The sequence below is a fragment of the Triturus cristatus genome, chromosome 10 (assembly GCF_964204655.1).
Source record: "Triturus cristatus chromosome 10, aTriCri1.1, whole genome shotgun sequence".
NCBI lineage: Eukaryota > Metazoa > Chordata > Amphibia > Caudata > Salamandridae > Triturus > Triturus cristatus.
The window spans coordinates 150,531,456-150,545,749 of NC_140593.1; the positions used below are offsets into that span (position 1 = coordinate 150,531,456).

Sequence of the window (14,294 nt, forward strand, 5' to 3'; positions counted from 1 at the left end):
ATAAAGTCCCCCACAGATGCAGCCATCTTCCTTCTTTCTGTTACAGCGAACAGTATAATTCAGCGGAGAAGAGATTAAACTTCACTTGAAGACAACTTTCCAGGAGAAGTACCAGGAACACCAAGAGAATAGATTAACGTAATATCTCTTAACAATATCAGGGTGGGTTACAATAACATGTGGAGGGATAATCATACCCTCCGTGTCTTCAATAAAATCCAGATTTTCTGCCCAGCAGGCTGTTAAAAATCTAAATTTTATGGCATGACACGGAGGCTATCATTATGCAAGTTCAAAGTGCATTAAGTACGTTATCAATTGCACTTTAGATTAGTCTAAAATAATCGTTCTTAAACATAGTTTCATTTGGCCAGTCTGCTGCCCTTAGGATTTCTTGCAGACCCCCTCCGAGGATAAAGGTGTGTGCTCCAAAAATAGAGACATCCACACCACTTTCATACATAACTTCTTTCACCCATCTTGCCAACGTTGGTGAAAAGACTCCCCTATGAGGCCATCTTTGTGAAATTATTAATTGACTCTCGTTTCGTCTCACTTTCTGTTCTTCTTTCGTACTCTTTCAGGCATTTAACAACACAGAGTGTTTCATTTTGAGGAAAAAAATGGTAGAGGATGACATAGTTTTGGTTCTCTTTTGGCAATAAAAGCAAACTCCTTCTGGTTGGAATGCCCTGTTTGAGACGTCCAGAGCTTTAATATCAGACGTTCTTCTGAACGATACTAGACATAATAATACAGTAAGTTTATAAGAAATACGATTTAGGGAAAGATTGGAATTCTCACCCCAGGAGGTTAGGGTTCGTAAGACGTCCCTAACGTCCCATAAGGTGGTGTATTTTGCAGTTGGAGGGTTTAGTACTCTCATACTTCTCATTATTTTCTTAGTTAGTAAGTTCTGTCCTACTGAGATACCGTCTACTAGAGAGTGTCTTGCAGCTATAGCTGATCTATAAACATTGGCAGTTCTCTAACTTAGGCCTGATGTGAAAAGTTCTCAAAGGTAGTTCACAACATGCACTAAATCAGTTGAAACGGGATCATAACCTCGTTGAAAACACCAGCGAACCCATTTGTTCCAAGCTAGTCGATATGCTTTCCTTGTTCCTGTTGCCCATGATTCAGATATGAGTCGGAAAGCATCTGGCGAAAGCCCTGGGATTTGCCATTGTCTCCTGAAATCTTCCAGGCCGTCAGAACTAGTAGTCCCTGCTCTACAAGGGGGCGGAAGTCTCCCTCTGGACCTAGGAGAATTTCTCTGAATGAAGGTATTAGGACATTCTATCCCCACTATCACCTCAGCCATCCCATGGGCTTAAAAATTCTTAAGAAGGACAGACCTGAGGGGATGGGGGGGTGGGGTCGCCATAATTTATAAGCACAACCTAGACTGCTCCCTCATCCCGATAGAAACCATAGAGTGTACAGAGTCCTTAGGTTTCCGTTGTACTTTATCCCCGCACCACAGCATTGCTGGGTTCCTGATCTACAGACCCCCGGGAGCTGTCAGAAATTTTAGCACTATGCTAAATTCAGCAAAATACAAAAATTGCCTTATTTTAGGAGATTTTATTATAGATATGGATAATGAAAAAGATCCCCAATCTACATTCTTATTGGATACGCTGCAGACTTTTAAGATGTTTACATCTATCTCTTGGGCTACCCATGAGAAGGGGCATACCCTTGACCAAATCTTTCATAATTTTGACTTATCGGCTGGTCCTCCTCTTCCCATCACTTGGTCTGACCACTTCCTTTTAAAATTTGATATCCCCTACTCTACCCCTGACTCTCGGGTGGCGGTTGGGCCAAAGGCCTCCAATCATAGGGCGTTCCACAAAATATCTACCCCAAAGTTAGCTGACGCCCTAGGTCGCTCCCTACCAAAGCTGTCTGGCACCCAGGATGCAGGCGCCCTCCAAATAGATTCTTGGCTTCGCACCAATATCGAGGCAGCAGCTCCGGTTGTCACCCGTTCCCACAAGAGGTCGGCCCCTCCGGCTCCCTGGTTCAGTGATCTCATCGGAGCTAGCAAAAGGAATTGTAGAAAAATGGAATGGAAATGGCAAAAATTCTATCTATCTGAGGATAGGAAGGCCTATAAAGACAATCTAAAAACTCATTACACTCCTGTGAAAACAGCCTAAAAGAACTTCTTTCAAAACAAGATTGAAAATGCCCAAATTTAAAAATAAGGAAATCTTTAGGATAGTCCAATCCTTCACCTCGCCGAAAGCCGGCTAAAATGAAGGGCCTTGCATAGAAGAATGGTCAAAGCAGATTGCTCAATTCTTTCATAGAAAAATCTCTCTGATCCAACAAGATTTCTCTAACATCTTGGTGGATGAGCTGACATTCTATCATCGTGTAAACAGCAAATTTTACAACGTGGATCCTCTGCCCTTACATGCTTTTCTGGCACTTCAGCTGGAAGAGTCATTAGCCCTCCTCCAAAGCATTATGTCAGGCTCTCCTACAAACCCTTGTCCAGCAAATATTTTTACTTTATTAGCCTCCACCTCAAACCCTACTGTCGCACATCGGCACTGATTTTGTTAGATCTCACTGTCATGTTTGACACCATCTCCCACCAGATCCTGCTGCAGAGGTTGGAGGAGGTGGGCATCGTGGACTCTGCCCTTGAGTGGTTTGCCTCCATTTTAGCTGACAGGACATTCCAGGTTGCAGTTCCCCCCCTTTGCTTCCAAGATCCATACCATCAAATATGGGGTACCACAGAGCTCAGCTTTGAGCCCGACATTGTTCAATCTATATGTACAACCTTTGGCAGTAGTGGCAAAAAGCAGAGGGCTTACAGCAGTGTCTTATGCGGACGACACACAGTTGGTAGTGACTCTGGGCAGGACGCATGTATGACTACCAACTGTCTTCAACTCAACTCCAACAAGTCCGAGGTACTGCTAGTCAGGACAGACAACGAGCTGTGGAGTGAGCGCTGGTGGCCTGCTAAGCTGAGCTGTGCACCCATCCCCAAACAGGTGGTAAAAAATCTGGGTGTGTGGGTAGACTCTGCCCTTAGCTTACAGACTCAAACAAACAAACAAACAAAGTAGCAGGAACATGCTTTGGCATTCTACGGGGGCTCAAACCAGTGCTAGGGTTTTTCGACCCGTCCATGAGGCAGGTGATTGCCCAGGCATCCGTTCTGTCTAGACTGGATTATGCCAATTCACTCTACCTGGGAGCCAACAAGGTGGAAATTACAAGACTGCAACGGGTCCAGAACGCGGCGGCTAGAACCCTGTTGGGTCTGCCCAGGACATGCCCTACTTCCAGTGCTATCAGTCGGCTACATTAGTTGCCTGTAGCTAAACGCATAGAGTTCAAGATCCTCTGCATGTCCTTTAAAATGTTAAATCTCTCCTCTCCAGACATCTTGGCCAATCTGCTTACACTATACACCCCCTCCCGCCAACTCCGGTCTATGGGCCAACATCTGGCGGGTATTCCGCGGGAGAGGAGGGTGCGTGCGGGTGGACGCTCCTTTCGTGTATTGCAGCCAAACTTTGGAATATGCTCCCCATCGCCATTCGCAGTATGAAAAACTATCTGGCATTCCGTAAGGATATCAAAACGCACCTTTCCTCCACTGTAGGCTGCTTCTGCTGTCTATTGTTCTGCAGTTTTCTGCTTCAGCGTTGTGACGCCCCTTTTCCGGGGTAGATATGCGCCATATCAAACAAGATAACATAACGCCAGCTCTTTAACGCTTCCCTCTCTACAGGCACTATGCCAAAATTGTGGAAGCACGCAAAGATTCTTCCACTGATAAAAAAGGCAAACGCCAATTTGACGGATCCTGCCAACTGTAGGCCCATTTCTCTGCTTCCGGCCCTCTCTAAAGTTATGTTATGTTATGTTAAAATAGTTTAATAATGCGCACAGCGCAGAGCTGAAGGAACCAAGGAAGTGAAAGATTATTGATTGAACAACCAAGTTTTTAGTAGTTTACGGAAAGTACTAGAGAAGCACGTAAATAAGGCCCTGCAAAAACACATTGAAGATGGGAAGCTTCTTCATTAATCCCAAACTGGTTTTAGGCCAAATTTCAGCACGGAGTCTGCTCTGCTGGAAGTGATTGAGTTCATTAGGGGCAAGCCGGACCAGGGAGGTAAGGCCATCCTGATATTGCTTGATTTGTCAGCGGCCTTCGATACGGTCCCACATGAGAGGCTCCTAATCAGACTTGAAAACATCAGCCTGGGTGGGACCCCCTTAAAATGTAAATGTCGAGGTACTTATAGAGCGCACTGTCACCAGACTGCCACCTTGCGGTGTCGCCTTTGCGGTTTCCTGGCGCTGATACTCATACCGCTGTGGAACCCCTCCTGGCTTTCCCTGTGAAGTGTCCATTCCTGGGCACCCCCAGTGTGAAGCCAGGCATCCTTAGCGCTGTTGGGGCCGGTGTGGAGGCTAAGCAAGCTATTGCCCAGAGTTGCAGCGTGGGGCCCGTGATTAGAATAGGCACCGAGGCGAGAATAGACAGGTCCGAGGAAATTGAGCCCGAGGCCCGCCGAGGCGGGAATCGAACCCTGGTCCCTGGCCAGAACTCTGCTTCAGGGTCTGCCGCTCTAACCATTGAGCCACACTCCTCCACAACATGGATGTTCTTTTTGGGTAACAGATCTCAGGACATATGGCTCCCACCGTTCTCTTCTCCGGTTCCGGCCATCAATGTAGGGGTCCCTCAGGGCTCCATCCTTAGCCCTACCCTCTTTAATATTTAACTATCTCCCCTTGCATCTGTGGTTGAGGAAGAGGGTGCCAAAATCGTTTCCTATGCTGACAACACTCAGCTAATCTTCACATGTGAGAAAGACTCTGACTTTGATGAGGCAAGGATCAAGTCCTGCCTCACGGAGGTTTTTAACTGGCTTAAGATCAATCATCTTAAGTGTAATACGGACAAAACGGAAGTTGTTTTCTTTGGAAAACCCGAAACTCTTGATTGGAGCTCCTGGTGGCCCAAGGATCTGCTGCCCCCGCCTGAAAAAAAGGAGAAAGCCAAAAATTTAGGAATTGTGATAGACAAAACACTCTCCATGCACTCTCAGATCCAAAATCTTATCGGCGCATGTTTTGGCATACTCTGAATGTTAAAAGAATTCCTACCACTACTACCACTACCGCTGGAGAGCAGAAGGATCGTGGTGCAGGCTCTGGTAACATCAAAGCTTGATTATGTCATCTGCCTGTACCTCGGTCTTCCAAAATCTCTGATCCAGCATCTACAAGTGGTTCAAAACGCAGCAGCCAGAGCCATCCTAAGACCTAAACCCAGATCTAATATGACTCCGATTCTTAAATCTTTACATTGGCTCCGCATTAAAGAACGGATAGACTTTAAAGCTTTGACCATCTTCTTTAAAGCGTTCCACAACGTAGGAGCTGGATACCTAACCAAACGTGTTAATCACTGTACTACCTCTAGACCCTTATGTTCTTCCAATGCCAACCTGGCCATTGTGCCCAAGATACGCCATGCCCGTACGGGTGGTAGATCCTTCGGCTATCTTGGAGCAAAACTGTGGAACAGCCATCCGGAGTCCTTGAGGCTTAACACAGACATATTGTCCTTCAGGAAGAATCTAAAGACTTGGCTTTTTACTCACTTACTGGGTTTTTTTCTACGCATTCTCCCCCCGCTGGCTATGCGCCAGGACACTCTAGTTTGAGTAAATGTGTGCTCTATCAAATACATTATTTAATTTCATTTCAAAGTCTATGCTCATTTCCAGGACGATTGGGAACCAGGCTTGTGATCTCCAAAGGGGAGTTATCATTACTAGGCTCTCTTTGTAACGACGTGCATGAAGGAGTAGTTGAGGTAGCATGACAAACAGCGGGAACGCATAGGGTGCTAAACCCTTCCAGTCTTGGAGAAAAGCATGTACTCCTTGAGCTTGAGGGTCCGGTCTACAGCTGAAGAACTCCCTTAGCTGAGTATTCAGTCTGTCTGCAAACAGGTCTGTCCTGAAGGGGCCCCATTTGGATTAGATAGTCAAGAATATTTCCCTGTCCAGTTTCCAGTTGCGGGAATCCTTGACATTCCTGGAGATACAGTCCGCTACAAAGCAAAACCAAAGGGGATGATGGACGGAGTGTTGAACATTGCAAGCACTCACCCCCAGTCAACTGATCTGGGTTTAATCCATCATCATTCTTTAGCTCACTCCACCACCCCAGTTCAGACATGGCCATATGCAAATCAGTCTGACCCTGTGCCTCATGGGAACAGTCCAGCCCGAACTGCCAAGCCATGTCTTCCCTGGACCGTAAACAAGCATCCAAATACAGTTCGCTACACCATTGCTTAATCCAGGAATATGTTCTGCTATAACTGATACTCCTTTGTTCAAGCAATATCCCCAGAAACCCTTCGCTAGATCTGTAAGACCTTTGGAATGGGGTCCACCCAGCTTGTTGACATACCTGCTGATACATTGTCCATACATAACATTAATCAGCATTTCATTGACTTCTGGGTGAAGCCACAAACTGCAAATTAAACTGCTAGTAATTCTAAGCAGTTGCTATGCAATTTATTCTCTTGATCTGTCCAACGACACCCCCCCCCCCCCGTTGATGAGTTGCCACATCTGACAACCCCTCCTTCCAAACTCGCATCCGATTCCATTATTAAGTCTGGTTCCTCCCCAAAAATGGCTCTGCCATTCCATGCCTCTGCATTTTTCAGCCACCATCCCTTGTTTATTTTTGCTCTAGAGACACTATCTGGGAGTACGATTGTGTTGATTTTAGTGCCCTTGTTTTTAGTCTTTGAAGTGCTAGATAATGTAGTGGGCCTGGAAAAATGGTCTGAATTGTGGATCATAGGAGACCTAAGATCCTTGCTAACAATCTTAGTGGAAAATTATTTTTTGATAGTAACTTTCTTAGTTCTTTTCAGCCTCCGCTTAACTTGTCTCCTGGGAGTTTTAGTTCTGCTTTTACTGTATCTACCACAAAGCCCAGGAATTGTGTCTGTTGGCTTGGTACTGTACAAGATTTTTTCTTGATTATTATAAACCCCAGGTGTTCTAAAAGACGCATGGTGAGGTCTGTGTGATGTGATGTGATACCGTCAGTTTTGATTGAGCCATTATAAATATATCGTCCAGATATATTATTAATCTCACTCCCCTTTCCATGAGCCAGGTAGTTACAGGACGTAGGACCTTGGTGAAGCACCAAGGGGCAGACGATAGTCCGAATGGAAGACTACTAAATTGCCATAGTTTTCCTTCACAGATAAATTGAAGGAATTTTTGGTTTGGCCCCCAAATTGGGATTACAGGTAGGCATCCTTCATATCTAGTCTTGTCAGCCAGTCCCCCTTCCTTAGAATGCCCCTTAAAAGATGGATCCCATCCATTTTGAAATGGGGCTAGGTTACCCATTGGTTTAAATCCTTGAGGTTTATAACTGGTATCTGTTTTTTGTTCTTCTCTACAAGGAAGATGTTGCTGAGAAAGCCTAAATCTGAGCACTCTACTATTGCACCTTTTGTTAATAGGTCCTCTACTTTTTTTGAGACCAGTTTCTTGTCTTTGGGCGAGAAGGAAATCTCCAGTGGTTGCCTTGTTTGGGTAGGGGTATTGAGGAACTCTATCTTGTATCCCTCACTGTACTCAGGACCCAGGGATCTTGTGTTACTAAATTCCAATTGCCAGAGAATTGGCCCAGTCTGCCTCCAACCCTTGGAGGAGTACCTGAAAGGTCTTTTGAGGTTCCTACCTGTGGAGAAAGAGCGTTGTCTCCACTCACCTCTGAATGGTCTTCCACGGTTTCTCTGCCTTTGTGGGTAGAAGCGTTGGTGGGTACCGTAGGTAGGTTGAAATTGCGCACCACGGTCCAGGAAGGGTCTGGAAGAAGGTAGTCCACAGCTGGGGAACCAACCCCGCGTTCTCCCGGCCCTGCCAAATACTCTATTGTGGAACACCTTTTTAAGTTTCTTCTGTGACTTCTGAATGGAGCTAAATACTCCTACATACTTTGCCATTTCTTTAATGAAGTCCTCTCCGAATAGGAGACCCTGGGAGTTAGGTCCTCCATCTTTATTGGCTAACTCGATTAGTTTTGGGTCAATTTTAAGTAGAACCCGTTCTCTTCTTTCCATGGAGATACTGGTGTTAGCATTGCCCAGGAGGCATATTGTCCTTTGAACCTATTGGCGGAGTTCTTTTGGGTTGACTGAAGTTTCACCGAGGTAGGCTGATTCGGCCGTTTCAAAACTTTTGGTAAAAATGCCTATGTTATCAAGGAGGCGGTCATGGCAGGGCTTTAGCCCTTTATCAATGCCTTTCCTAGGGTCTTTGGCGTTTTTGGCTATGAAGGCTACCACCTTAGGGTCTAATTTGGGTGTCATAGCCACTTTGTCAGGCAAGGATGGTTGAGGACTGTTGCAAAGTCATCCTGTGCCCTGGGCACCCCCCAACTTTTTGCTGACTGGAACTGGTGGTAACTGACTCTGACTGACCCTGGGCTCTGCCTAACCAGGCCCAGGGCCAGTGCCAAGCTGAAAGGAACACATTAGAATACAGTTAAAACACCCAACATACACTAGGGTACAATATGGTATGGTGGGGTACCCCTGTAATTGGCATGACCTACCCCATAAGATCCTAGTATAATAGGGCAGGGGATTGAAACTAACTAGAAGTCCCCAGTACCCTGGGGCATGGCAGTTTAGAGGCCAGCAGAGTTTTCTGCACTTGCATGTGTGCTCTGCTGAAGCCTGGGGTCAGTTTCAAACCAGCCCTGGCTGCCAGGACTGCTTTTAAAAAGTAAATTGTGCCCAAACTCGACTTTGGTGGTAAGGGCACTTAAAATGGAAAACCTACAATGTTTCGGCATATTAGGGACCCCAGGGTCTCCCCTAGGTATCCCATGGGGGGGGGGGGGGGTGTCAGTTATCTGTAAGGTACACCCTTTTAAAATGAGTTTTTATATGCCTGGGTAACGTGAGATTTCCCATTTCACTACCCACATATTGTTAAATTGCTGGTCAAATTCGACTTTGATGCTAGGAGCACTGGGTAAGGAGGATCTGCAATATTTCTGCAGATTCAGAACCCTTAAAGTCTGCCCTAGTTGCACAGGGGGTGGGGGTCCTGTAGAAATTAGGGAAATACTTATAAAATTATGTTTTTATAAGCCCTGGTGCTAGAAGACTGGCCCAAGTCATTTTCCCCATTGCAAACCCCATGGCCCATAGGTTAACATGGTAGGAAGTGAATGATTAATAAATATTGATAGGAGAGGACTAGCTGGTCCATTCAAAGACTTCCCAGAATGGTAGTAGTAAATCTAACAATATTATATTGTTGAATTTCTCCTAAAGTGTACATACAAGAAGTTATAAGACTTTCTTGTTTGTAAGTCCAAATTCAGCCTTCCAGTGGTCTGCCCTGATTGGTCAGAGTTAAGTGGACTAGCCAGGCTGCTTTGAAGAGGTGATAAAGAACCCCTGGGGTTAACATCTCTGCTGGGAGGGCAGTGTGCTGGTCTATAGAAATGCCAGGCCAGAGGGTAGAGTCGTAAACCATGCTCTTCAAAGGCCGAGGGAAGGCCTGGGTTTCATTTTCACTCTTACACTCTTGACCCAGAGTCAGGTCTAGGCTTAAGGAAGGTATGTGCAGATGGTAGGGGGAGAGGCCATGGAAATAAGCCATCCCAGGGGGTGCGTTTAGCCAGCTCTTACCTACTTGCTGGAAAATCAGCCATTATGGACTTGGAAGATTTGATGCACTCTGGAACAAAATAATGCCACACTCTGCAGGATGTGGTCATAACTATGAGGAGTTACCCTGCTCTCATTGGTCAGAAGTGACCTGTGGCTTGACCCAGAGAATTTTGAATAAGTATCTGAGAGGGGCAGAGCCCTCCAAATCTGCTGCTTGAAACTTACTGAAGCACGAAGTGCACTGCTGCGAAGTTCTGCTGTGCAAAGATTTCTAAGGCCCGACCTCTGAAAACTGCACCATCTGAAAACTGCAGCCCTGTGGATTACCTTGCTACAAAAGGACTAAGAAGACTCCCTGCAAGCTACAGGTTAACAGAGCTCACCTGGACATCCCCACAAAGAATCCCCAGCCTGGAGTACCAGTGGATTTGAAAGGGTTTTGTTCAAGTGGATTGCGGAATTGAAGTTTCACACTTTCAAGGACCCTCTTGGAGATTCCAGAACCTTGGATTGTGTTTTGGATACTTTTGGACCCACAAGCAGAACTTCAGGAAGGAGTTCTAACTGGATCCCGCCTGCTAGAGAAGGCTTCACAACACAGTGGTGAGAAAATTCTCCAGAACAATTTCTAAAGGTGTGTCCCTGTCAGAAAAAACGAAACCACTAAAAGTGGCACTGTTGGCTTCTAAGCACTAGAAAGTGACTAATCTTTAAAAATTCATATCTCTGGTTCCCTACTGTGGATGTTTTTCCTTTTGGTGTCATTTAAAAGATACAAATATTACCTATTTTCATAAATTGGTGTTGGATTTTTATTTTGTGTTGTGTCTTAATTATTTACTGAAATTGTGTTTTTGAATGCTTTACATACCTGTCTTTGAAGTTAAGCCTGTCCTCTCGCAGCCACGTTACCAAGGGTTGAGCATAGGAATAATTTTATAAGACCTTTGCTGGGTCCTATCATGTGTTAGTGGCCTTATTGCCAGTGGCAGACCTACATTTGCCCCTACCAATAACCCACTTTCCAACAGGGACATTCAGAACGTAGTCTGGATCTAACCTCCTTTGGGATTTCTTTTCTCAACCAAAAGGCGAGGTAGTCCGCAACATGTTGTGAGAGTGTACACTCGGTGATAAAGGGTGTTTGATTAACAAGGGATCAAATATCTCATCTCCAAACTGATGCACAATACCCATTTTGGATCCTGAGGCCTTAGATGCCTCATTGGAGCTTCCCATTCTTCTTAATTCTTCCTCCTCGACATCAGTGTCAAACTCAGAAGAGCAACAAAGCTCAATTTGTGGTTCAAAATTGTCATCGCTGTGGATGGCGATAGGGAGCTCAGGGCCTTTCTCTTGCCCATCTGTGGTGCCCGAGGCACTGATCTTGTCACCGCCTAGGGAGCGTGAGTGGGGGTTGGAGGTTTTAGTTTTATTTGCCCCTTTAGGTAGGGTTCCTCCGGAAGCCCTCTTTCTCAGGGCCTTACATGTCCCTTCTTAGCCACTAGTAGATGGCCATGCCTTATTGGAGATGGACTCTATTTTTTTATTTATAGTTTCATCAAGGGAACCCAAAACTTTATCTCGGACCTTATTAACTAATTCCTCTAGTTTATCCTCAATATTTAATTGTGGGGAGGGTGCAGGCATATTGGCAAAAGGGATAAAGTAAGCTAAATAACTTGTTTAGAGAATAAAAAGATGATAAATATCAAGAATGTATCGAAATAAAAGTGATTAATATTGTTTTAGTAGCTAGCGTGAGGGATGAGTTATTATCAGCTGCTCGATCCTCAGGAAACAGCTGACTAGTGTCGGACGATATACAGAGTTAACTGTCACCGTCATGGTGACCAAGCACACAAAATGGAGGACGTATTAGTAAGTATTAGAGAATCCCCAAGAGTTAAAATGGAGGTCTCACAAGTATTTGCTGTGCGTGACCGTGTCTTAATGGCCTTTCCTTTAATCTGCGCTCATGCGCGAACATGTCGATACTGGAAGGGCTAATGTAGGTCGAGACCATGATCGCGTTGTGGCTCCGCTTATTTCCTTAATAGGAAGAGCGGGAATGAGAGCGTGTGGGGCGAGGAGGACTCTGTGTTGTTACGGTCCGTGTAGGCCCGTGGAAGCATTTTCCTTCAAATGCGGGAGCGCATGAAGAGCGTCTCCTTGGGGAGGGCGCGCTAAGGTCAGTAGTTAAACAATTATTTAAACTTAATGAAGCTGTCAGCAGGGAAGTAAGCGACAGGGAAGGCTAATTTGGGGCTTCCAGTTCAGAATAAAACTGGAAGTTTAAATGTAAGCTTATTGAGACTAATGTTACAAGTCAGACGAAAGGTTAGAAGGCACGAAAAGGCATAGAAAAGCGTAGAGTACTCAAGATAGTACCTATAAAGATATGTTTACTGTATGGTTAAACAGCAAAGCAGAAAGAGACGAAATAGTGCATATGAAGTATATAAAGTCTAAGCTCATAAAAAGGTAATACTCCTCTTGTGAGCAGCAGCAATAAAGACGGAAGATGGCTGCTTGTGGGGGGACTTAACACTATGTTAGAATGTTCATTGAAGTTCCATATTCTTCAATTGTTGCTGCTGTGAGCTGGCAATAAAGGAGATTTGCATAATGTTAGCCTCCATGTCATGCCATAAAATCCAGTTTCAACTGGTCAGCTGCGGTGATCCCCTCTGTGGGCTTGCAGGACATCTTCCATCTGTTGTACCTGTTGCTGATCAGAGAGTTCACTCCTTTTCCTTTGAGTCAAGCACAGTTCTTTCTTTGTGGAGCCTTGAGAGTGCAGCAGGTGCAGTCCTTTTGAGTGCAAGCCATCTGTGGTGCAGTCCAAAGGTCCAGCAGGGCAGTGAGTCTTTTTTTGTCCCAGGCAGTGCTCTGAGGAGTGCCTGCAGCTCTCCCATATTTATCCTCCATTCGGGCCTGGCAAGAGGGAGGGGGACACCCCAACCAATATGGCTAAAGTTAACTCTCTCAGCTATGACCACTTCCTGTGAAGTGTGGCATATTTTTTCCTGGAATGCGCTGTTTTGCCAAAAATCAAAATGGAGGCAATCCCTCCTTGGTGTGTGTGTGTATGTGTGACCCAACCAAAAGGTCTGGCTACCATCTGACTACACTCCCCTTCCAGCCCCTCTCCTAATCTAATTAGGGGGGCTGCCATCTGGCTGGGGATCAAGGAAGTAGAGGCTTGCCTGGGTCCTTCGACATCTGTTCTCTTGCCTGTGAAGTCCAGCTTATTTCACCAGGCACCTGAAGAAGAAAATGTATTATGTGCTTAATTAAAGCCATTACGGTTAACAACAACTTCATCTCCTTGGCTTCCCCAAGATGCAAATCTCCTCCTAACAAATGGCTGTATTGTTTCAGCTCCAGGTCTGCTCAGACCTACTCAGGGAGCAGCTTGGCTTAGGCTATCAAGGGCTCACCAGTCGGAAGAGGCTGCTACAGGGCTGCTTTGGGTAACGTCACGATATTACATTTTAAAACTACTTTACTTCAATAGTTGTGATAAATAAGACAAGTTGTTGGATTTATTATAATCATTATTTAGATACTTTGAATGATTTTGCTAACTAGCTCCAAAGCATAGATAGACTTTATTAAATTTAATAAAGCCTTCCCAGGTTAGTCTATTGGGCTATCAGCTTTACTATAGGCAAAAACAATGTTGACTGTTTTTCCCTACTAGAGCATCTAAAACATATTTTATATTTGCCCTGCTTTTTATAACAATGCGCCCTACCCTTGGGGCATATAGGGCAGACCTTAAGGGTGCCTTATATATAATAAAAAAAAGTAGTTTTTGACTTTGGAAACACTTTTAATTCCAAAGTGGAATTTAGACAAAGTTTTATTTTAAATCCAGCCTGCAAGGCAGACCTGGCTTTAAAATGAGACCAAACACCACAGCAGTGCACACTTAAGTGCATTAGGTCCACTAGGATCTCTAAACCTACATGCCGTACCATATACTAGGGACATACAGGTAGGTTGTCTTTACCAATTAGAATTATACCAATTGCCCTATACCTTTAGAGAACAGAGCACGGGCCCTCAGCCTGGTTAGCAGAGCCCAAGACACTTTCCGAGTCAGTAACCACCAGCATCAGTCCAAAAATGGGGGTGATCAGGGCAAAAACTATGACTTTACCACACTTCACGGGATGAAATGATGGTGCGCAGAAATGCTCTGAAGTATCCACAAGCAGGCATGTATGGCGATATGTAAAACATCTGAAATAAAAACACAAATAAGACCATACACATTTTGACAACTTGAAAGCAAGATACATTAAGGCATATTCCTGTAGTCTGGCCCTTTGTTCTGAAATTTCTTTACCTTGAATACTTCCCGATTTATTTCTTCAATATGTCTGCTGTTTTCTGATGTTGAATATTTTTTTACAGGCATGGGAAGCAGTGAGATTAGAGTACATGGGCGATGGTCCAAACATTATTTCTGACTACAGGGAAAAACTGATCACCTACTTCACAATGCAGCTCAGGTATGTGCTAATTAGCTGAATCTGTCTTTGGAACCGGTAGGTTA

At 44.9% G+C, this 14,294-nt stretch overlaps 1 protein-coding gene across 1 annotated transcript in view; it reads left to right on the plus strand.

The window, feature by feature from the left end:
• NPHP3 (nephrocystin 3) overlaps positions 1–14,294 on the plus strand; it is a 342,323-nt gene that overhangs the window by 144,740 nt on the left and 183,289 nt on the right. The window contains exon 19 of the mRNA XM_085630683.1: positions 14,153–14,250. Within this exon, the coding sequence (XP_085486809.1) occupies positions 14,153–14,250 (98 nt within the window). The remainder of the gene's footprint in view (positions 1–14,152; positions 14,251–14,294) is intronic.